Raw genomic sequence first — 24,594 nt, 5'->3', positions numbered from 1 at the left:
AATGGCGCATACGCCTGCTCTAGCTCTCTCAGATCTTGGGCCGTTCGCGACTCCCATCGATATCTCCTTCTCTGTAAAGGTCGTGTAACATATCGATATAGGTGTTGTGCTTGCCCAACAGATCTCTCAATAAATGCTTTCGACAAAAGTGAGAGGAAAAAAGCGGTAATGACGGTGCTTTCAACGAATGACGATGCACAACACGATTACTGTTTGAAGTTTGTGCAAATGGATGAAAGTTGACATGAACGGGACACTCGATACTTTTAATCGTAAGCACCACCGTGCGGCGAGGTTATTACTGATGTGTGCAAACATCTGACTGGCGACAGCTTGATGGAGAGAGTCTTGGAGCCTATACGCAGACTAATGAAGCAGTGAACTCACTCGCTTCAAAACACATGTTTTACAGAGTAAAAGTCGTCCAGATTGCTAACAATCGGCGTGCGTTATTTTTAACGACTAATTGAAGGGTGTCATTCGTACCACGGAAGTCACTGCAGTCGTTACCGGCACCAAGGCTTGCCCATCCGCAACGACAGGCGACGAGAAACGTCTCAAGAGTTGGGACCGGCGCTCGTTTCAGAGAAGCGTCGAGGCTGGAATTGCAGCTAGAAAGGCCCGCGCCTTAGAAAATGAAGTCTTCGAAGAAGAGGGAGGTTTACTGTATGGCTCAGGCATAGCAGCTTAACGGTAAGTTCTAAGTTTGTAAAGTTGTGTACACAAGAATCACATTTAAAACTTTAAATGTGTATTTCTCGAGACAATGTTTGTTAAACTAGTACACGTGTTTAAAAAACAAGTACTCGGTAAAATTAGATGCCGCTTTGGTTTTAATGAAATGGACACTTGCAATTTTGGCGTAAACCTCAAAAAGCAAATGTTTGTTATTTATGTACATTTAAAAGCCACAAAATAGAACGATTTTCAGTACCTACGTTTTCAGTGGCCGCCATTTTGAAGTACACTTCGGGAAATCTGATTATCGAAGTTCACGCCTTCGAAAATATGATTATGATAATGAACGTGTGTTTAATTTTGACTGCAGAGCTCTACTTCACCCTCAGTGGTGCAAACCGTTTAGTTGCACAACCCGCGCAGAGATATTTTGACCGCCACTTTCTGCTGCTTGGGCTCATCAATTCTCCGCCGAAAAAATATTTACATAGTATTTAAGTACACATTTTTCTTTTTTAATAAATATTTATATCACAAAACAATTAGTTGCCAAAAAAAGTTGAACATAAAGTAAGACTCCGAGACCAGAAAACCCGCTTAAACTATAATACATCTCTGTACACTCCACTGGCTACATAATAAGCCTACCTTAACTTACAGTTTACGCTGCTGTTGGTTGGAATAACGCTGCGGTGGTACTAAGGCTTTAAAGAAGGAGTTTCAGTATCTGTAGTTCTGGCGGACGTAATCCTAAGCATCAATAAGAGCCATAGCTGCTATAAGAGTTATCATCTAAATACACATTTCTTTTAATGACATAAACAGCAATCCATTGGAGTTAGACATAATCATATATACGGTTTTATAATGGAAGTTAGTGTGCACTTCTCTCTAGTGAATCTAACTTTAACACGGAAGAGAATGAAATCCGCAATTACAAAACTCTTTGACAATGCGCCTATCAAAATAAAATGTCAGCAACAGCATAACTGTTTTCATAGGTCCACTAAAGTTGTTTCTCTCTAACAACTTATATACTACCGATGAATACTTGAACAGACATTAGGAGTCAACTACAATCATCTGAATGTTCAACATGTCGCCGTATGAATATATTTGTTCAGTTCTCTATGCGTGTTTTTATTCTATCAACATGTGCCACATCATAATCTTTATTGTGAATATTACCTATGGAACATGGAAATAAGTAGCCCTTTATCATTGATGGTCTAAGGTGTCTGTACAGCTTTGTGTAAATTACGGGGCCATAGTTACGAGTGAGATACGGCCATAGTTTTTCCCGTGTCCTCGTGAAATTGAAGTTCTTTTTCAATTCGCTCCGGGCTGGTAAGTTAGCGAGACCTTAAGTGCTGCTGCAAAACGGTTGTATCTCAAAACCTCGTAACTGTTATACGATAAGTAGTATGGAATCTCGTAAGTATATGTTGGTCTGTGGCAGACGGTGCGAAGAGACTATATTGCAGAGAAGCTGAAATGCTTTCGCTTTAGAGGTTGGAGTCATATTTCTTAGTGCCTTAGTACGGGATTTGGCAAAGACCATTTGTAACGCTGGCAGTTTCTAGCAGTAGCCTGCTCTCTGTTGCCTAATGTGTCACCTGAAATGTGAGTTCTGATGTTAACGCTGGCGCTGTGGCCGTAGAGGTGGCTGCTGCAGACATGGAATACTCAACATACGCATCACGCGGCGAATGTCCAACTTCTTCTATTCTCCTGCTGAAGCTGACTCATTCTTGTCAGAACCTGTTTTGTCAAGGCTACAAGACTCCTAAGTTACACGTGTGAGTTTCTACGGCTTTACGAGGCAGCAGCGTGGGTGCGCCGAAATCTTAGTTGCCTTCCTAGCCGTTTATTGAATTCAGAACGCTGCCCTATCATTTTCATTAACTTTTGTTCCCCATGCATATTTGAACTCTGCGACATAGACTCACTTCTTCCCGTGGCGTAAGATATCCATCTATTTCCGCAATGAACACTTATACCGAGATCTTATGAGCGATTATGAATATCAGAAAGTACAAAAGGATCGCCGGTTTTAACGTCCCAAACAGACGGACGGTTAAACACCAACTGCATTGAATGGTCTTGCTAGGAGATAATTTTGTGCTTTAACTCTCTGCATTTGGCGGTCAGAAAATTTGCATATCGTCCTCTCACCCCGTCGATATCCAAAATAACGACGAAAGAAGTTTCCAAGTTTCTGGATTCGAACCAGTTACCTCCAGGTAGTGCCCCCACGCAGTTGCGTGTTGTGTTCATCTCGGCTAGGGTGTAAGATCGAAATCTTAGGTGGCTACGGGAAAAAAAGCCTACATCTTCACAACCCTCTTTAGCAACATTACTATTTGGCAAACTATATCTTACACGTTAAGTATTATATCCGCCTATATACAGGGTGAGTCGCGTAAGATGTCATACCCTTCTATTTCGTGAACAGTTATATCGAAAAGCCGTTTTCGGTATACGTTAGAGCGTCTAATGGTTAATGTTTTTAGCGCTGATATCAACGGAGATAATGAAGTAAGTACACTGTTTAAATGGAATCGTATACTTTTTATAACTGCATCCGATACTTCTTGAGAAGGCAGTTATAATGATATAGCATTTGTTAATGTTGACGTTGAAACGCCGGCCGATATGGCCGAGCGGTTCTAGGCGCTTGAGTCTGGAACCGCGTTGACCTCTACGGTCGCAGGTTCGATTCCTGCCTCGAGCATGGATGTGTGTGATGTCCTTAGGTTAGTTAGGTCTAAGTAGTTCTAGGGGACTTATGACCTCAGAAGTTAAGTCCCATTGTGCTCAGAGCCATTTGAACCTTTTTTTTACGTTAAAACTTGTCGTAAAAAATTCGAGAAATATCCTAGAATTTTAGAGCACTTGGGCCGGAATCGGCATTAGTGGTGCAAACACAGCTAAGCAGAGCTCTCGTGCTACGCTGTGTCAGAATGTCAACACATTTCCCTATTTACGTCTGTGGACTGCAGGCAGCTCGTTCCTGCTTCAACATTCGTTGCGTGCAGACATGTACACCAATGAGGAGAACTTGGGTATACTACTTTTATATGGTGACTGTAAAAGAAATGGCGTAAAAACAGTACTGCCGTATAGGGGTACCTATCCGGATCGCGAATGTACGACGCGCCAGCAACTGCTCGAAATATGCTCTGAAGACATTAGCGCGGACGGGCTGCTTGGAGTCAAAAAAGAGGACAAGAAGGAAGACTGCAACTGGCAGAGAACACGAAGGAGCTGTTCTGGCTACGACGGTAATGAATCCGCACAGTGGTACGAGACATATTGCCAAGGAATGTGGAATCAGCCAGATGAATGTCATTCGCATCCTGCAGCGACAGAATTTTCATCTCTGTTGCTGTCACAATATCAGGCACTCGACGACAGTGATTTCGAACGTCGTATAGAATTTCGTCGGTTTGCCCTTCAGCAACAGAGTGACGACCCTATTTTTTTCCAGCCTTTGCTCTTTACCGATGAAGCAACATTTACTAACCACGAGAATATAAATTTGCATAACATGCACTACTGGGTAGCTGATAACCCACACTGGCTTCGTCAGGTGCAACATCAACGCCCGTGGAGCGTAGACGTTTGATTCAAATGGCTCTGAGCACTATGAGACTTAACATCTGAGGTCATCAGTCCCGCAGGCCGGTGTGACCGAGCGGTTCTAGGCGCTTCAGTCTGGAACCGCGCGACCGCTACGGTCGCAGGTTCGATTCCTGCCTCGGGCATGGATGTGTGTGTTGTCCTTAGGTTTGTTACGTTTAAGTAGTTCTAAGTTCTAGGGGACTGATGACCTCATATTTTAAGTCCCATAGTTCTCAGAGCAATTTGAACCATCATCAGTCCGCTAGAACTTAGTACTACTTAAACCTAACTAACCTAAGGACATCACACACATCCATGCCCGAGGCAGGATTCGAACATGCGACCGTAGCGGTCGCGCGGTTCCAGACTGAACCGCCTAGAACCGCTCGGCCACTTCGGCCGGCTGTAGACGTTTGGTGCGGCTTCGTAGGAAGTTACACTGTGGGGATCTTACTTCATCTCAGGCATTCTAAATGGACAATTGTACGGACACTTTCTGACGAAAATTCTGCCGGTTCTTCTAGAAGAGGTATCACTGGATATTCGACAATATATGTGGCTGCAACACGACGGTTGTCCAGCTCACTCGTCCCGTGTTGCAACGCAAATACTGAATGAGGACTTTCCTGGACGTTGGACAGGACGAAATTCTGTTGTCAAATGGCCTGCGATGTCCCCCGACTTGATTACTCTCGATTTCTTTATTCTGGGAGCACTCAGAGACGCAGTCTATGACGAAGCCCAAACTACGCCCTACGATATGTATTGCCGAATCGCCTCCGCATGCTCTACCATACCATCCACTGTTATTACGTCTGTTCACAGTTTTTTGAACGGCGATAGCAAATGTGCGTTTGAGTCTGTGGTCAACAGTTCGAACACATGCTTAAATAAATGATAAAGTTATTTTTGGAAGACAAAATTTATGTTATGTGATTTGGGTGGTTACCAAATCATCGCTGGTAAATTGTTTATTTCATTTACGTGTGTGCGAAATTGCACTGCAACGCCAAATTCGAAAGCGTGTAATGCACGTAGCTAGTAACACTGTCATTACGCGCTTACCTTCAGCATGAAACGACGTTTCGTTAAGAACAATATTTATTTTGCGGTGTATAGGTGGTCACCAAAGCATTTATAATAAATTGTTTAGTTCAACGAATATATCCAATATGATATAATTTAGAGTAGTGTAGGCAGAGAAAGCTGTCCGATAGCACGTATTTTACCTCTAAGAAGCACACAGCCACGTATAGGAAAAGAGAGTTCAAATCTTACTTCTAACATTTACATATTTAATACAGCAGTCCTTTTTGCGGCGTATAAGATCTCCTTATTTTTAAAGAATGAACAGTTGATTTCTCTGTTTCATCTCAGGTAAATCTGGGAGGATTCGCGAATGTGAAATGGTTTTCCTAAGCCCTTGGTGATACGCTAGATTCTAGACTATGACTTATTCCCATGTACAGCATTCGTAGGTGGACCTGCTCGTATTCGAACCCTGAGTCTTGTCTGTGTGCAGCTTCGATCGGTGCGGATATACAGTATAAGATGTATTCAGAAAGCCCAGTCGGAGGCTGTAAAATAAAAACCACCAGAGGGATCGTAATGCCATTGTCTGCGGAAGAAGGTGAGGAAAGAGAGAGGGGAAAGCAGAGGGGCGTAGCGCGTTTCATTGCAGCGGAAGGAGTGCGGTAAAAGGGAATTCACCAAAGCATGGCACAAGTGTATGGAGAGCTCTGCATGTCGAATCCAGAACACTGGAATTGGGCAACCAACTGCGCTACCGAGTAGACCAGATGACAACCCATTTGTTACTTCGGACACGGCTAGACGCATGGATTGTTAACATTTGCTTTGAATTAACATCGCAAAATTCTTGCCTAATACAGTATTTGTTAACTGCAAAACTGGTAGGATAATTTTGTAAAATCGATGCAGCTGCATTCGGAAAGTTTTATTTTAATTTTTTAACAAATTTACGGTGGATCGCTTTTCAGAAGCAGAACCATAGTTATAACTATATTGGCTCGTAAATGGTACAGTGAAAAGTTTATATCTTGAACGGACAACCTCTCGCTCTATCAGATGCGGCACGAGCTGCCAGCTACGCGCCAATTATCTCTTATCGCAACCGATAAACTCTTGATATGCATCGCATTACCTACGGCAATGAAACCTGACTTACGACAGAAAACAAGACAAAAATTACAATTCATAATCTTCTTCTTTACGTCTCATTCAGTGCGTTCCAACAAACATAAATAGAGTGCGTTGAATTCCTGTACTTACGCTGTACTTCATATTGCATTTCCATTTTTCTGACCTGGTTCAGAATAAGAGGATCAATATTAATGGTATGCCTCCCGGCATAGAGTCGAACTGTTATTTTCATTTATGCATAATTTTTCAACGACAGAACCAGTCGCTTTCTTCAGAAGAAATATAATGCATAAATGGAAACAACGATCCAGCTTTGTATCCGGAAGCATACCATTAGTCACGTCAAGAAAATCTGAGAGATCAAATTGCATAAGCATTTGCAGTCATTTTATCCATCTGTTTTTATTGGATTCCTGACTAACCCAGAACGTTTGTTTCATCCATGCCATTACCATGAGCGCATATAATGAGAATAGCAGTTGTCTGTTAACAATGATAAAGGTTGTGATTATCACGTCACAGCAAACGACGTACGCAACTCCGGGTTATATCAACGTACTAGAACTTTGCGTCGTACATGGAGCAAGCCGCGTATTCTTATGAACAGTACACAGACGAAAGTCAACCGCAAGTACTGTCTCTCGACTAGTGTGATTTTCACCAGAACATAATTGTGGTAGACAGAAATATAAAATTTTCGCCAATAAATTGGCCAACTGTAGTAGGCTAACGTCTAAATCTCTTGTGTGGAGTTGTTACTTTTACAATCTGATACCATGCACATGTCATAAATGGGCGTCGATATCGAGGCACAGCAGCCATTAGTAAAGTATGTAGATCGCCAAAGTGTGGGGTGCTGTTGTGATAGAAAAACACAGTTTCTCGGAACTCGTAAGCATGCGGAGACGTCACGAAACTGGACAAACTGGTTCCCCACGATGTCTCTGAAAAATATCGAAGGCGTCGCATGGAATTGCGGCTCGGTATATCTTACTGGAATATAGCGTTTCCTTGAGAGCACTTGTATGAGAATTGACAAAGGGGTATCGTACGTTAGTTGTTGTCACTGCTCTGCACAACGGCCAGTGCTGCCAAGAGCGCCAAAACACGCAGAAACACAGACCCCTCTTGAAAACTTATTCAGGGAACTTCCAGACAGGACGTGTTTAGAAACACTACGGTAGAAGAACTGCATAAAAAACTAAGAGATATTCGACACAGAATGCTAAATTGAAAGCGAAAATTTAGTGATTTCTCTTAGGTGTTTAGAAGGCGTATCACCTGATGTTCATCCACACAGACAATTTATTTTCCCCCTTTCTTTAACACAGTATTTCGTGGCAGAATTTGACAAAGATGGCTGGGTCAATCCTTAAAATATTTTTCAGAGGCAATGGAAACGTTTTAGCGCCATGACACACGTTAATATATCAGATATTTGCAACACAGCTTGTTTTGCTACTTCTTGAGTACATTAATCTGTTCGTTGCTGTTTCAACACCTTGTTTCATTATGGGTATATTATCCGTAAAAGCTTAACAGTCTACTTCCACACCACTCTTCTTAGTCCCATTCTTAAATTTTTGAATAATTCACGGAGATTTCAGTCCTTGCTCAATTCTTGCAGCGTTTTTCTTCGTGAAAATACGGAACACCGTTTGCCAAGTAAGACTGCGCTACAGATTCACAGATAGCACTGAGAAACTCTCGTTTTCATTCACGCGTTTGGATCTTTCACTAATAAAGTGGCTGTCAAAAGCGACTTAGAAGAGTCCTTCCCTTCGCAGATATCGTGCTGGTTTGTCATCTGCAAAACTTGTGATATTTTATTTCAAAGCAGTTGAAAGTGTCACTAACAAATCCAAGATTTCACGACAGTAGCGAAAGAAGCACCGCATTCGCACCTGGAGGGTCGTGACATTTGAGCGAGCGTGGCGGCGAGCGCCTGCGCAGAGCGGTGTAGCGGCGGCCGGACTCACCGCGGCTGCGCGCGCCCGCGCCCCTCTGCCGGGAGTCGGCCATGGCGTGTCCTCGCGGCTGGCGGCGTCCAACTGACGGCCGCGGCGCAGCGTCCGCGGACCCTGCCGCTCTGGCTCCGGCTACGTCACGAGCGACGCGACCGCCCCTCCAGCGCAGCGAAACACCAGCCCGACCTGCCGCCGCCGCCGCCGCCGCCGACCGCGATCTTATTGCGGGCCTCCGAAGGACATCGCGAGACTGTGGCCCACCTCGGATTCTGGTTACGTGTCCCCATACCTGTTGCCACCTGTCTTCTTCTTTCGCTTCACCCGACTTTGGGATACGTCAAATCAACCAATTTTTAATGTTCTGTGCATTTCTGTTAGTTCAATATTGTTTAATTCGTTCCGATCTTGCTTTCCTTTCCTCTTAGGAGATTTACACTGTTCGTTTGGTTTTCATTTTGACTTGTCTGTCCTTTTTTTCTTTTTTTTTTTTTTTTTGCAGTTTTATCTATGACCATATTTTCTGTGAATTGGAGTCCTCTTAAGACATTCTCTTTCGTTAAAGCAATTTTCTAGATTTTTTTTCTTTTTTTGGTGCAGAAGTAGCCAAAAATTTTTTTGGGTTCATTCTGAGGATGTTTCCATATAAATTAATTCTTCTTTCCGTTATTGTTTCTGAGAGTTTTTCGGTAGTTTAATAACGGGTTTCATTTGTTATGTGAATCTAAGGCCAAGGACTTTTCTTAATGTCCTCCTTTCTTTGATGTGCACCCTTCGAACTGCAGTATTTCGACTGAATATAGGGTTTCCAGTTTGATTACTGCGTTGTAATGTGTTATTTTTGCATTCCCTGAAAGGGACTCTCTGTTACATATGTTTTTGATGAGTTGGACTGGCCTTCCAACTCATCAAAAACTTTATAACTTGTACATTTCATTATCTTTTTCTCAAGGGCATTCCAGCTGATCCATTCTCCAAGATATTTGAATTCTTTAACGGTCTCAATTTTTTGATTGCCCACTTTAAAAAGTTTTGGTAGGTTTTTTATGTTTGTCATTGTCTTGGTCTTTTCGAAGGAGATTTCGAAACCTACTTTTTCTGCTTGTTTTTGTAGTTTGTGGGTCTGTTCGTTGACTTCTTCCCAGGTATCGACTAGGAGGGCAAATCATTTGTAAAATCTGCAAAGGCTGGACGATTGTCTTTGATGCCTTCGTTGTTTTTTCTAGTCTGATTCCACGATGTGTCTTCGTGTTTTACTCTCAGACCATTCTTTATAGAGCGCAGTTAAATAGCAGTGGGCAGAGTCAATCTCCTTCCCACACAACAGTTTTTATCTCAAAAGGGTCGGAAAGTTCACCCATGAATTTGACTTTGGGGTATGTGCTGGTAATGGTTTTCCTGAATACGTTTGTGGTTTTGTCTAGGTTTAATTATTTTAGTGCAGAGGTAAGGGATTCCCAGTCTATTGGGTCATATGTTTTCTGGAAGTCAGTGGAAGTGATAACAGATGATTTTGCTTTTAATTTTTTTTTGGGCCGTGACGTTTCTGCGTTCAGGACTTGTTCTGGGCAGGACCTTCCTTTCCTGGAACCCGCTTGGCATTCTCCAAGATTTTGGTCTAACTGGGGTTCTGCTCCGTTCAGTAGGACTCTACAGAATATCTTGTACGTTACGTCTGGGAGTGACATCCCTCCGTTTTTGTTGGGGTCTGTTTTGGACTCTTTCAGATACAGTAGGTGCACGAGGGCCATTATCCATTCGTCTGGGATTCTTTTATTTATCCTGATTTCTTCAAAGATGTTTTGGAGAGAGTCTATGGTACTTTTGTTGACACTTTTCCAAAGTTCAGCTGTAATTTGGCTTTCTACTGAGGCCTTACAGTTTCTGAGATTTGCAGTGCCTACCTGTTGTTCGTCGGTGATGGGTGCTTCAGAGTTAGGGTTGATTATTGGTGAAGCCTTAAAGCCCTTTCTTTCTGTGGATTCTTCACAGTTGAGAAGGTTTTTGAAATATTGCACCGATATTTTGCAGTTATCCGTGTTGTTGTGGGCAACATTTCCGTTTTTATCTTGCCATCTTTATTTGTTTATAGACGCAGTTATTTCGCCTGGCAAGAGTAAGTCCCTCGCTTCCATTTAACCAGACATCCTTATTGAATCATCGTAACGGTATGCATAGTGCACGGTAGGGGTAATATCTGGTTTCCACTCCAGAACCTCTTGTAGACATTTCTTTAGACGGGCGTACTGACACCATCCTCACGGTACATTCACTCCGTTATGAAGCTTGTTGTCAACAATAAGTCACTATTTGAGAACAACAGTAACATACATGAAAAGAGAAATGATCCACAGTCAGCGTGACACAGACTGAGGTATTCAGTCATAAAAATCTTTGACCGCACATCAAAAGATGCAAAGAATTAAACGGATACTGACTTGCGGGAAACAGATTGTTCTATATCAAACAGCGTTCACAGTTCTTCAATCCTTTACAACATAGGTCACAACAGCTGCAGTGTAACCGAAGAGGTAAGTGTTGGTTCTCCTAATCGTCGAATCAATTTTCCTCATGAGAATTCCAGCTGCCATAATTGACTGTTTGAGGCAGTTCTTATGTTTGAGGGAGACATCGTGGTACTAGTGTCCTACTGGCCGCATTAACTCGATTTATTATATAGAGACATCTTTCTGTATCCTTGTGTCAAACAAAAAATTAAGTGGACGGCGATGTTCATCACCTCAAAAAGCTGTTGGATGACTTCAAAACCAGGTTTTTGAGGTACCACAATCAAAGCTGCAACCTTTTTCTGAACTGGTTCGAAAGCATCTCGCCTTAAAACTCGGTCCAAACAGGCCTCGGAAGTCCCAACGGTACCGACCGACCGCAGAGCCGATAGGCATTGCTGTTCGCAAACGTGGAGTGGCATGTCGTCAGCACACAGCTCTCCCGTCCGTTGTCGGTTTTTGTGACCCGAGCCGCCACTTCTCAGTCAGTAGCTCCTCAGTTGGACTCACAAGGGTTGAGTGCATTCCGCTTCCCAATAGCACTACACCGATGGTCACCCATCCGAGTACTAGTGAAGCCCGACAGCGCTTAACTTCGGTGATCTGACGGGAATCAACGTTACCTCTGCGGCAAAGCCGTTGGCATGTTGGCTTAAAATTGGATACATTTTAAAACAAAAAGTTTTGAGAAACAACAAAACGACTTCTATTAAAAATGTTTTTCTTTCACTCTTTTTGCAAAAACTTAAAATGTGTCCCCGATAAAAGAGAAAGCCTTCCCAGCGGTGACTCCTCAAACGCGGGGAGGGAAATCTCGGCAACAAGAGTACCATGGGTGTGAGATGAGGTACTGAGGTGCAAATGGCTGTAAGCATTGTGGGACTTAACATCTGAGGTCATCAGTCTCCTAGACTTATAACTACTTAAACCTAACTAACCTAAGGACATCACACACATCCATGCCCGAGGCGGGATTCGAACCTGCGACTGTAGCGGTCGTACGGATCAAATTTACGTAAATATGGAAACCGTAGCAGCAGCGCGGTTCCGTACTGAAGCGCCTAGAACCGCTCGGCCGCAGCGGCCGGCTGAGGTTCTGAGGAAAGTCGGGGTGGTAGTGAGTGTGTCCATGTAGAGAAGGGACGCTTCCGCGGCACCTGATCCACAGGGTAACATAGTTCACGGTGGACACTGGAGGATTGCCCTTTAGCTGGGCGTTAAAAGCGCTCCTCTCCGGAGCGTCCAGCCTTCCAGTGGAATGGACCTTCCTGGATGGTTTTTGAAAGAAGGAACGAATGGAGATTAGGCTTTAGCATGCTGTCGAGACGATCTCATTAGACACGGAGCACGATCTCGGATTGAGGAAGGATGTGAATGGAAATGGCCATGCTCTTTCCAAAGGAACAATCCCACAATTTGGATTAATCGGTTTAGAGAATGCACACAAAACAAGAATATGGATGGCCCGACGGAGATCTGAACTGCTACCATCTCGAAAGTGGGTCTAGTGTGCTCATCACTGCATTACATCGCTCGCTAGCCGGTTTCTTGGTGTAGCCCTAGACCAGACTACTGAAATCTTCACTGCGAGCTGTTTAGCTTCTGGGAAAACGAAGGGATGAATCGAAGCCCTCTCAAATTGAGGTCATCCAGAATGTGACGAGTTATCCTACAATGACACACTGCAAATTTCATATGGACTCAAACTTGCTCGTTATGGTTGACGTCAGCAGATACTGCTGCCCATTCCGTTCAGTTAGTTCTCGTCGGCAGGATGAAAGTGTTCGCAAGGTGGGTCTCGTGTGCTCCTGCGATATCGTCTTGAAATGCGGACCATTCGTCGGAACATCAACTGTAACGCTGGACAATAGGCTAGAGTATCCTGTCCCGGTACTGCACACTCCTCAAACTGTACTCGATAACGGCGAGAGGCACCCGACATACCTTCACGACCCCAACCCAAAACGAGACTGACTCATCTCGCCGCTGATTTCTTGGAACTGCGTGCTTGACAAGTGCATTAGTACTGCGTAGCCATAATTTAAATCCTGCTAGTCACTGAGGTCCAGTGTGCACTGTAATCATCGTATACCTGTGAAACTTGGTAGATATGTCAATGCGTTAATGTGAAACCGATTTACGCTGGGAAAAAAGTTCCAATTTTGGCCATCAGGTGCAAATCTGGCGCTGCACAATATCTCTCCGACGTCTCCCTTGCTCATATTGAACAAATTCTGTTAAGAAGCAGTTAATATTAAACCAGCATCATGCCTTCCCACTTGTTTGACCTTTTCTGCCCACGGCCCATTCCTAATACATTACATGTAGTTTCATTTTCTATACATTCTCGCATTCCCTGCACACGACTGGACCTGGTGCCCAAAATTAAACTAATTATTTTCCAGCGTTAATCGGTTCTGCATTACCGCATTAGAATATCTACCACGTTTCGCTGCCGTACGATAACCACAGTCCGCTCTGGACCTCTATTAGTAGCTGTACTTTCACTGTAACCACCCAGTACCTGGTGGCCAACATTCTTCTCAACGCTGAGACAAGTTCTCCACCCGTAGGTGAAAAGAAGAACCCGACGCCATTGCCATTCTCGGTCGCCCAGCTACACTATGTGATCAACAGTATCCCGACACCCCCAAAAACATGCGTTTTCATATTAGGTGCATTGTGTTGCCATCTACTGCCAGGTACTCCATATCAACGACCTCAGTAGTCATCAGACATCGTGAGAGAGCAGAATGGGGCGCTCCGCGGGAGGTGGTCAGGTGATTGGGTGTCACTTCTGTCCTACGTCTGTACGCAAGATTTTCACACTCCTAAACATCCCTAGGTCCACTGTTTCCGATGGGAAAATGAAGTGGAAACGTGAAGGGACACGTACAGTACAAAAGCGTACAGGCCGACCTCGTCTGTTTACTGACAGAGAAGAGGGTCATAATGTGTAATAGGCAGACATGTATCCAGACCATCACACAGGAATTCCAAACCGCATCAGGATCCACTGCAAGGACAGTGACAGTTAGGCAGGAGGTGAGGAAACTTGGATTTCATGGTCGAGCGGCTGCTCATAAGCCGGTAAGTGCCAAACGACGTCTCGCTTTGTGAAAGTATCGTAAAGGAGGAGGAGGAGAGTAGTGTTTAACGTCCATTCGACAATGAGGTCATTAGAGACGAAGCGCAAGCTCGGGTAAGGGAAGGATGGGGAAGGAAATCGGCCGTGCCCTTTCAAAGGAACCATCCCGGCATTTGCCTGAAGCGATTTGGGGAAATCACGGAAAACCTAAATCAGGATGGCCGGAGACGGGATTGAACCGTCGTCCTCCCGAATGCGAGTCCAGTGTGCTAACCACTGCGCCACCTCGCTCGGTGGGATCGTAAACCTTGGACGATTGAACAGTGTAAAAACGTTGTGTGGAGTGACGAATCACAGTACACAATGTGGCGATGCAATGGCGAGGTGAATGCCCGGTGAATGTAATTTTCCAGCGTGTGAAGTGCCAACAGTAAAATTCGGAGGTGGTGATGTTATGGTGTGGTGGTGTTTTCCATGGAGGGGGTTGCGCCCCTTGTTTTGAGTGGCACTATCATAGCACATGCCTACATTGATGTTTTAAGCACCTCCTTGCTTCCCACTGTTGAAGAGCAATTCGGGGATGGCAACTTCAATACGATCGAGCACTTCTTCATAATGCACGGCCTGTGGCGGAGTGGTTACACCACAATAACATGCCCGCTATAGACTGGCCTGCACAGAGTCGTGAGCTGAATGCTATAGAACGCCTTTGGGATGTTTTGGAACGCCGATTTCGTGCCGGGCCTCAACGACCGACATCGATACCTGTCCGCTGTGCAGCATTCCGTGAAGAATGCGCTGCCATTCCCCAAGAAACCTTCGAGCACCTGATTGAACATATGCCTGCGAGAATGTAAGCTGTCATCAAGGCTAAGGGTGGGCCAAACCCATATTGAATTACAGCGTTACCTATGGAGGGTGCCCGAACTTGTAAGTCATTTTCAGCGAGGTGTCCGGATATTTCTCGCAACAGTAAGCCGACGGTCTTGTAGTTTTTTCATAATGGACGCCTAGAGACCAGAGTCACGCCTTCAAGAAGGCGACACACATTGTGCTGCATCTCCTCGCGGTAGTGAGGAGCTGAAATCTGTTAGCAGGGATCAGCAGCTCGTGTAGCTGACTGTCGGCGAATACGACGAGCGGACAATTTCCGGCGCTGACAACCCGTCTTGCTGTAAAGTGTGAAGCGCACACGGTATAAAGTCGAAACGACCCTCCGACGCGTGCTGATAGATTAGACATTGTACGTAAGCCACATTGCCCAGTTCAGAATTGGTGACGCAGTGCTCTGTACTCAACTGCGCACTGACTGCTGCTTCACTTTCTCCTCCGTTACACAGGTGGCTACACTTAGCGACTAACTACGGTCGAGAGACAATGAAGCCTCCAACAAAAGTAACAATTTAGCAAGTAGTCAGCTATAAAACCATTTTTGCGTGGTTTATTCACAAAAAATATTTGACACTGCGGCCGAATGTAAAAGCTGTAGTGCAATTCACTCAAAAAATAATTTTCTAAGATACTATCTGCTCGAAAGTATCTGGACACCTGTTATTAGATGTTAATATTAGGTGTTTGCTTTCTTCGTCTTTATGACGACTTAAAGTATTCTGGGGACACTTTCAATGAGCTGTCTTAATTTCTGTGGAGGAATGGTAGCACAGTTTTCCTCAAAAACCAAAATGTGAGAAGGTAGTGTAGTGCCGGACGAAAAATACACTTGAGATATTGGCGACGGCACTGTAGCGGGTTCTGGCAAGCCCAGATTTGCTTCTGGGACAGGTCGAGCAGATACTAAACATACAAAATATTGTATCATTTTAGTAAAACTTAAAGAATCTGAAATAACTTGAAAACAATCAATGTCCACAAGCACGTCATTTATGTATTTATTACTGTCGCAGAACACCTATCACTTTATACAATACAGAATAATTGTCGCCTCTGAATGTACAATTGACTATTAACTTTGATAGACAGTTCTGGCCTCTAATACAACTCTCACTGCTGATCTGATCTAAGACGATGCTGTCGCCATAAGCGATATTTGCAGACTCAATTTGAGACGCACGTAATTAATCTTCCAGCCGCAGTGACGTATGGAGGCTCCTGAGGGCGTGTCTACACCGACGTCTCTCATTTGTCGCTGCGTCACGCAGCCACTGTCCTTACTTGTGGTTTCAACTTTGACATAGGACCTCGTTCTTCGACGACACCACAGGCAAACTGGACGTTCTAACTCATGCCATAGCTGCTCCACTTAATTCATGTCGGTACTCTGGGAAGGTCAATCGATTTCAGAAATGTTGTAGCCCTCTGCCTCACAGATGCTGCTTTATGATACGACGCGTTGTTATCCTTGTGGTGTCACCGCCAGACACCACACTTGCTAGGTGGTAGCCTTTAAATCGGCCGCGGTCCATTAGTATACGTCAGACCCGCGTGTCGCCACTGTCAGTGATTGCAGACCGAGCGCCACCACACGGCAGGTCTAGAGAGACTTACTAGCACTCGGCCTAGTTGTACAGCCGACTTTGCTAGGAAAGGATCACTGACAACTACGCTCTCATTTGCCGAGACGATAGTTAGCATAGCCTTCAGCTACGTCATTTGCTACGACCTAGCAAGGCGCCATAGCATTTGATATTATTTTATGAAGCATGTACAATCAAGAGCGATGTTCTACAATTATGGATTAAAGTTAAGTATTACATCAACTACGTACTTTATTTGCTACTAAAAAATTCCCTTAACTGTTCCAGACCTCACGCCAGCCTGCGTGAGCTTAAACGCGTGTATTTCGGCCTCCTCTAGCAACACTACAATCCTCATACGAACAGTCACGTTGTCCGAAATGTTTTTCTACTAATTTAGTACAAAATGCTGTAAAATGTGTTTTGCATTTACCGTAGTTCAGAGCGTGATAGGGGAACCACACTCTAACCGTGAAAAAAACACCCGTATCTCCTTCGTACTTCACTGTTGGCCTTACACGAAATGCCAGACGGCGTTCTGGAAGCATCCGCCACACCCAGACCCTTCCGTTGGGTGGACACAGGGCACACCGTTATTCATGAGTCCATTCCCTCGTGTCCGGTCCTCCAGTGTCCTCACACACCCTCAGCCGCCACTACAGAGTTGTGTGCCTTATGAGGAACCGCTCGCCAATCTTTTTAGCTCCCTACGTACAGTGATCGTGCTAGCCGTACTGCTGGTAGCATTTTGGAACTTTCGAGTCATTCCTTCCGCTGAACTCACGCAATTTTTTTACAACAATTCTCGACAGAGCTGTCTGTCAGGTGCAACACGTCTGCCAGGTCTTGGTTTAGCTATGGTTGCCACGTCGTGTTTCCACTTCACAGTCACATCACCAAAAGCTGACTTGGACTGCAGGAGGGTTGAAATATCCCTAATGGATTTGTTACTCAGGTGACATGCAATGACTACTCCATGTCTTAAGTCACTGAGCTCCCATTCCTCTTACACTGACAACACAATACTCCCCACATCCTTTTATGCTGGCGCGTCTGCCGCTCGTGACTTCGTCAGGTGTTTGGGTGCGAGTATTTGTGTGTGTGTGTGTGTGTGTGTGTGTGTGTGTGTGTGTGTGTGTGTGTGTGTGTGTGTGCGCGCGTGCGTGCGTGTGATATAAATTGAATTACTTCCCTGACTAGAGGAGCAAAGCCTTCGGTTATTAAACTTGAATCTGTATGCCACAAAAACACTGACTGAAATGAATTTTTCATAGCGGACTGTTCAACCATGAAACAATATATAATTTTCCACGAGAACCAGTCTAAAGAAAACTGAGTAGTGTTTGCTTTCGGCTGATGGCCTCGAGGAGTGCAATTGAGGATGTTCCCTCATGTATGTATTCATTTAATCTAGACTTGAAAGAATAATTAACCCAAAACTTGCGTGAACCATTAAGATCGGGACACAACTTCTGAATATAATCTCCTCCGAACATTGTCGTTTTAAAGCCCCTTGCTATCATGTATTTTACAATGTACCGGGTGATCAAAAAGTCAGTATAAATTTGAAAACTGAATAAATCACGGAATAATGTAGATAGAGAGGTACAAATTGACACACCTGCTTGAAATGACATGGGGTTTTATTAGAACCAAAAAATACAAAGTTCAAAACTGTCAGAGAGATGGCGCTTCATCTGATCAGAAAAGCAATAATTAGCAAACAAAGTAACACAAACAAAGATGGTGTTCTTTACAGGAAATGCTCAATATGTCCATCATTATTCCTCAACAATAGCTGTAGTCGAGGAATAATGTTGTGAACAGCACTGTAAAGCATGTCCGGAGTTATGCTGAGGCATTGGCGTCGGATGTTGTCTTTCAGCATCCCTAGAGATGTCGGTCGATCACGATACACTTGCGACTTCAGGTAACCCCAAACCTGGGAGGCCAAGCATCACGAAAGTGGCGGCTGAGCACACGATCATCACCAAACGACGCGCGCAAGAGATCTTTCACGCGTCTAGCAATATGGGGTGGAGCGCCATCCTGCATAAACATTGTACGTTCCACCAGGTGTTTATCAGCCAGGCTGGGAATGATGCGATTCTGTAACATATCGGCGTACCTCTCACCCGTCACGGTAGCAGTTACAAAACCAGAATCACGCATTTCCTCGAAGAAAAAAGGCCCGATAACGGTAGATGTGGTAAATCCAACCCATACCATGACTTTACGTCGTGCAATGGAATTTCCACGACAGTTCTAGGACTTTCGATAGCCCAAATTCTGCAGTTGTGGGAGTTGACAGACCCTCGGAGCGTGAAATGAGCTTCGTTGGTCCACAACATGTTACTCAACCAATCGTCATCTTCCGCCATCTTTTGAAACGCCCACACCGCAAATGCCTTCCACTTCACTAAATCGCCAGGTAGCAGTTCATGATGCCGATGGATTTTGTGCGGATAACATCGGAGGGTACGCCTAAGTGCCAACCAAACAGTAGTGTATGGAATGCCGGTGCGCCGTGCGACTGCACGAGCGCTGACTTCCTCGTGCATAGACGAACCCGCTGCAGTCTCCATTTCTTCCTGAACTGTCTCAGCAGCACTACGCCTTGTGCTCGGTTGGCCACTACGGGTTCTATCGTCTAAACAACCCCTGGCTTCGAAGCTCGAAATCGTTCTCGCCACAGCTGCATTTGTTAACGGATATTTACCCGTTCGGATCCCCTTTCTATGGCGATAGGATCGTAGAACTGAACTAGCACATTTCCCATTCTGATAATACAGCTTCACTAAAAGCGCCTTTTCAGGCAACGTCAACATGCTGCGACTGCTTGCGCATCTGATTCTCTATCTCATTACAGCTCCTTTCATACACGATTGTCATGCACAGTCATTGACGTTTTGCTGTCCAGCGCCATCTGTCGGGCATTTTGTGAACTTTTTTTGGTTCTAACAAAACCCCATGTCTTTCCAAGCATGTGTGTCAATTTTTTACCTCTCTATCTACATTATTCCGTGGTTTATTAAGTTTTTAAATTTATACTGACTTTTTGATCACCCGGTATATCACTAATATACTAGATCAGTTTGCATTGCATTTAGAAATCTGCGATACTCCAAAACAGTAGCCGACAACTTATCTTTCTCCACCTGAAATCTAATTTCATGGACAGAAATGATATTTATTGCCAATGGTTTGCAATTGTAAAATGTAGTTGATTTATTTAACTGTCCGCGCCCTCTCAAAGCACGTACGTGACGAAGCCGGTGTCAACAAGAGTGCACAATAAGACGGCGTGGCAGCATGTGGCTGCATTAAGTGCACCTAATAAATGGAATGGCTGGGATGGGGTAAGATAATTTAAAGGAGATGTTAAGCATGTGTACAGATATTGTTCTCAAATAATACGGTTGAAACACAAAGCTCACGTAAATTCTCAAGAAGAAAACACAGATTTCTCGCAGTGAATAACAAGAATACATAATCTCAATGCACAACATCCAGTAAAACAGCTACGTATTTGTAGTGCAATAGAGAATAAGTTTGAATCTACAACACTGTAGTTTGAAAATATGCTGTTTGAACCTATAACCAGCTTCCATTTAACAAACAGTGAGCAACCTATGGCTCCTATTTAACCACGCGGAAGGATGTAATGCGAATGAAAACACGAAATGATTACAAGCTAACCGTGCACAAATTTAAAACGAGCTTTCAAAATAACGTGTACATCTCCTAACAAATACCACTGCAAGTAATTGAAAAGATCTCACGTATTTTCTTCATCATTGCAGAATCTCCAAACCAACTCGCACCTACACAATATAAAGAAAGGTCCTCCCAAATCAAACAGAAGAGAACTCGATGAAAATAAGCACAAGAACAGGAACAGGATCAGAAACAGAATGGCGAATGTTCATTGGAACTAATGTGCCGCGAACGCTCCCCATTGGCTGATGGCCCAAACCTACCTCCAAAGATGCGAAATGCGTCAGCACGGACACAAAGAAATTTCTCAAACAGCTTATTTCCACTAATCGAAACTGACTATAGCAGAAACATGCAAAAACTGCAAAGGTGAACTTCAGACTAAAGTCAGAAAACAAATTGGGACGAAAACTGAAATTACAAATAGCCAGGCAACTTTCAACATGCAGCTGTCAATTGACAGTACATAGTGATGTCCAGATACTTTTGATCAGATAGTGTACATCTTGATTGCTTCTAGATGTAATTTTTACGTCAATGTACAGTATAATAAATCGTATAACGTTAAAAACCGTGGGAACTTAGCGCAGTTATTAGATAACGTAAAATTCAACAGACTTTTGCTGCGGAAATGTTCCGATGTTCGGTCTGAAGATTCTGATAAGGAATTCGTGAATATTTCCGTTTTGTTTCAGAGTACCTATACTCCAATGAACCAAGTAGTTGATGCATTTCTTTCTGTTTAATGTGAGGACTAATCTAAGTAGAATATGAGAACTGCTATACGTAAGTAATACCATCTTAGGTTTATGATTGAAAACGTCTGTGTATTTACCCATTATTTCGCAGTGATCTATTTTGAGACTCCATTGCCGCCGTTGGATAAGCAGCGGCCAGCAGCAAGTCGTATACTCTTAGCTTACTTATTTGTTTCATAGTTTAATTCTTAATTTGTTTGCGTGTTTTTGGGTACTTGCATAGTTTAATTTACAAATTTCGGGCGTATTATAGTATTTGAGAGTTGCAGCATCGCGCTTTAGTACCCGTATAGTGTAAATTCGCGTAGTCATCAGTCATTTGTTTGTTTTGAACGCTTGTGAGATAAAACAGAGGAAAAAAAATGTTAGGGATGGATAGGGACTTCTCCTGTTGTGTACGGATTCAGGGAGAATTGGCCACCGTCCGCAAACAGCTGGAAGCTGTGCAGACCTTGGTCGACAGGCTCCGGGCTGGTGCCCTGGGCCGCGGCGAGGCGAGCGCTTCGGCGCCTCTGGAACCTGTACCACCGCCTGGGATCTCTGATGCCACTGCGCCCTCGGATTCGGACGTCCCTGCCGGTCGACACTTGCCTGACGGTGATTGGCGAACCGTAGCGGGGTCGCGGATCCCTGGGCGGAAGGCGAAAGTTGATGCTGGCTGCAAGGCTGTACCTTTACGCCTCCGTAACAGGTTTGAGGTACTGCCCACTGCCGAAAGTACTGAGCCAGCAAGGGCAGACTCGCCTGTTGGGGCAGTGCCGGTCTTCCTGCGAGGTCCGCACAAGCGCAGAGGGTGGGATTACTTGTCATTGGGAGCCCCAATGTTAGGCGGGTGGTGGAGGCCCTTAGGGATATGGCAGCTAAGGACGAAAAGAAAGCCAATGTGCACTCCGTGTGCATACCGGGGGGAGTCATCCAAGATGTGGAAAGGGTCCTTCCAGATGCCATGAAGGGTACAGGGTGCAGCCAACTGCAGGTGGTGGTTCACGTCGGCATTAATGACGTGTGTCACTATGGATCGGAAGAAATTCTCTCTGGTTTCCAGCAGCTATCTGAGTTGGTGAAGACTGCCAGTCTTGCTAGCGAGACGAAGGCAGAGCTCACCATCTGCAGTATCGTCGACAGGACCGATTGTGGAGCTTTGGTACAGATCCGAGTGGAGGGTCTGAATCAGAGTCTCAGGCGGTTCTGCGACCGTGTAGGTTGCAGATTCCTCGACTTGCTCCATAGGGTGGTGGGGTTTCGGGTTCCGCTAAATAGGTCAGGTGTCCACTACAGACAGGAGGCGGCTACACGGGTGGCGTGGACTGGGAGGTTTTTTAGGTTAGACAGTCTTGGGAAAGATAAAAAAAAGGCTCCAGTCTCAAAGGATACAGGGCAAAGAAACGACGGGAATCGACCAAGCAACAGTCGGTATTGTAGTTGTAAATTGTGGTAGCTGTGTTGGAAAAGTACCGGAACTTCAAGCGCTGATAGAAAGCACTGAAGCTGAAATCGTTATAGGAACAGAAAGCTGGCTAAAGCCGGATATAAATTCTACCGAAATTTTTACAGAGGCGCAAACCGTGTTCAGCAAGGATAGATTAAATAAAGTAGGTGGTGGTGTGTTTCTGTCTGTTGATAGTAGTTTATCTTGTAGTGAAGTTGAAGTATATAGTTTCTGCGAATTACTAGGGGTAGAGGTTATACTCAACAGCCGTTCCAAAATAATAATTGGCTCTTTCTACCGACCCCCCCCCCCCCCTCGATTCAGATGATATAATAGCTGAGCGCTTCGAAGAAAACTTGAAATCCCACTCATACAGTTATAATTGGTGGAGACTTCAATTTACCCTCGATTTGTTGGTGAAAATACATGTTCAAAGCCAGTGGTAGACACAAAACATCTTCCGAAATTGTACTAAATGCTTTCTCTGAGAATTACTTTGAACAACAATTAGTTCATGAGCCCACACGAATTGTAAATACTTGCGAAAACACACTTGACCTCTTAGCCACAAGTAATCCTGATCTAATAGAGAGTGTTATGGCGGATACAGGGATTAGTGAACACAAGGTCATTGTAGCGAGGCTCAAAACCATATCAACCAAAACCACTAAAAATAAACGCAAAATATATCTATTTAAAGCAGCAGATAAAAATTCGCTTGATGCCTTCCCAAGAGTCTCCATTCCTTACAAGCTAATTATGTAAGTGTAGACCAGATATGCCTCAAATTCAAAGATACGGTATCGACAGCAATAGATAGATTTATACCGCATAAGTTAATAAGAGACGGGACTGATCCACCATGGTATACAAAATACGCCAGAACACTGTTGCAGAAGCGACGAAAAAAGCATGCCAAATTCAGAAGAACGCATAATCCCCAAGACTGGCTAAGTTTCACGGAAGATCGAAATTTAGAGCGGCAGTCAATTCGAGATGCTTTTAATAGTTTCCGCAATGAAACATTGTCTCAAAATATGGTAGAAAACCCAAACAGATTCTGGTCGTATGTAAAGTACACCAGAGGCAAAAAACAGTCAATACCAGAACAGAAGTGCTATCTGGCGTTCCGCAAGGTAGTGTCATAGGCCCTCTGCTGTTCATGATTTATATAAATGATCTAGGTGATAATGTGAGCAGCCCCCATAGATTGTTTGCAGATGACGCTGTAATTTACCGTCTAGTAAAATCATCAGACGATAATTCCAACTACAAAATGTTCTAGAGAGAATTTCTGTATGGTGCGAAAAGTAGCAACTGGCACTAAACAAAGAAAAGTGTGAGGTCATCCACATGGGTACCAAAAGAAATCCGATAAATTTTGGGTATACGATAAATCGCACAAATCTAAGGGCTGTCAATTCGACTAAATACCTAGGAATTATAATTACGAGCAACTAACATTGGAAAGACCACATAGATAATATTGTGGGGAAGGCGAAACAAAGACTGATTTGTTGGCAGAACACTTAGAAGATGCGACAAACCCACTGCTGGAATACTGCTGCGCGGTATGGGATCCTTACCAGGTAGGATTGACGGAGGACATCGAAAAAGTGCAAAGAAAGGCAGCTCGTTTCGTGTTATCGCGCAATAGGGGTAAGAGTGTCACCGATATGATAGGCGAGTTGGGGTGGCGGTTTTCTTTGCGGCGAGATCTATTTACAAAATTTAGATCACCAACTTTCTCTTCCGAATGCGTATATATTTTGTTGACACCCACCTACGGAGGGAGAAATGATCATCATAATAAAATAAGAGAAATCAGAGCTCTAACGGAGAGATTTAGGTGTTCCTTTTTCCCACGCGCCATTCGAGAGTTCAAATGGTTCAAATGACTCTGAGCACTATGGGACTTAACATCTGTGGTCATCAGTCCCCTAGAACTTATAACTACTTAAACCTAACTAACCTAAGGACATCACACACATCCACGCCCGAGGCAGGATTCGAACCTGCGACCGTAGCGGTCTCGGCGGTTCCAGACTGAAGCGCCTAGAACCGCACGGCTACACCGGCCGGCCCATTCGAGAGTGAAATGATAGAGAAGTAGCATGAAAATGGTTCGGTGAACCCTCAGCCAGGCACTTAAGTGTGAATTGCAGAGTAACCATGTAGGTGTAGATGAGATA

General features: G+C 44.2%; 1 protein-coding gene across 2 annotated transcripts in view; it reads right to left on the bottom strand.

Moving 5' to 3' along the window:
* The window catches only part of LOC126457195 (uncharacterized), a 161,932-nt gene extending 153,428 nt beyond the window's left edge, over positions 1-8,504 (bottom strand). Inside the window, exon 1 of one of the 2 annotated variants that reach the window (XM_050093298.1) lies at positions 8,445-8,504. In XM_050093298.1, coding sequence (XP_049949255.1) covers positions 8,445-8,487 — 43 coding nt within the window. In that variant the 5' untranslated portion in view covers positions 8,488-8,504. Of the gene's footprint in view, positions 1-8,369 lie in introns of both variants that reach the window. The other variant, XM_050093292.1, reaches the window with a different exon arrangement.
* Positions 8,505-24,594: the final 16,090 nt, after the last annotated feature.

Source organism: Schistocerca serialis, chromosome 1 (genome assembly GCF_023864345.2).
Source record: "Schistocerca serialis cubense isolate TAMUIC-IGC-003099 chromosome 1, iqSchSeri2.2, whole genome shotgun sequence".
Lineage (NCBI taxonomy): Eukaryota > Metazoa > Arthropoda > Insecta > Orthoptera > Acrididae > Schistocerca > Schistocerca serialis.
The sequence above is the reverse complement of the archived record's forward strand: the minus strand, read 5'-3'. Positions and strand labels throughout refer to the sequence as shown.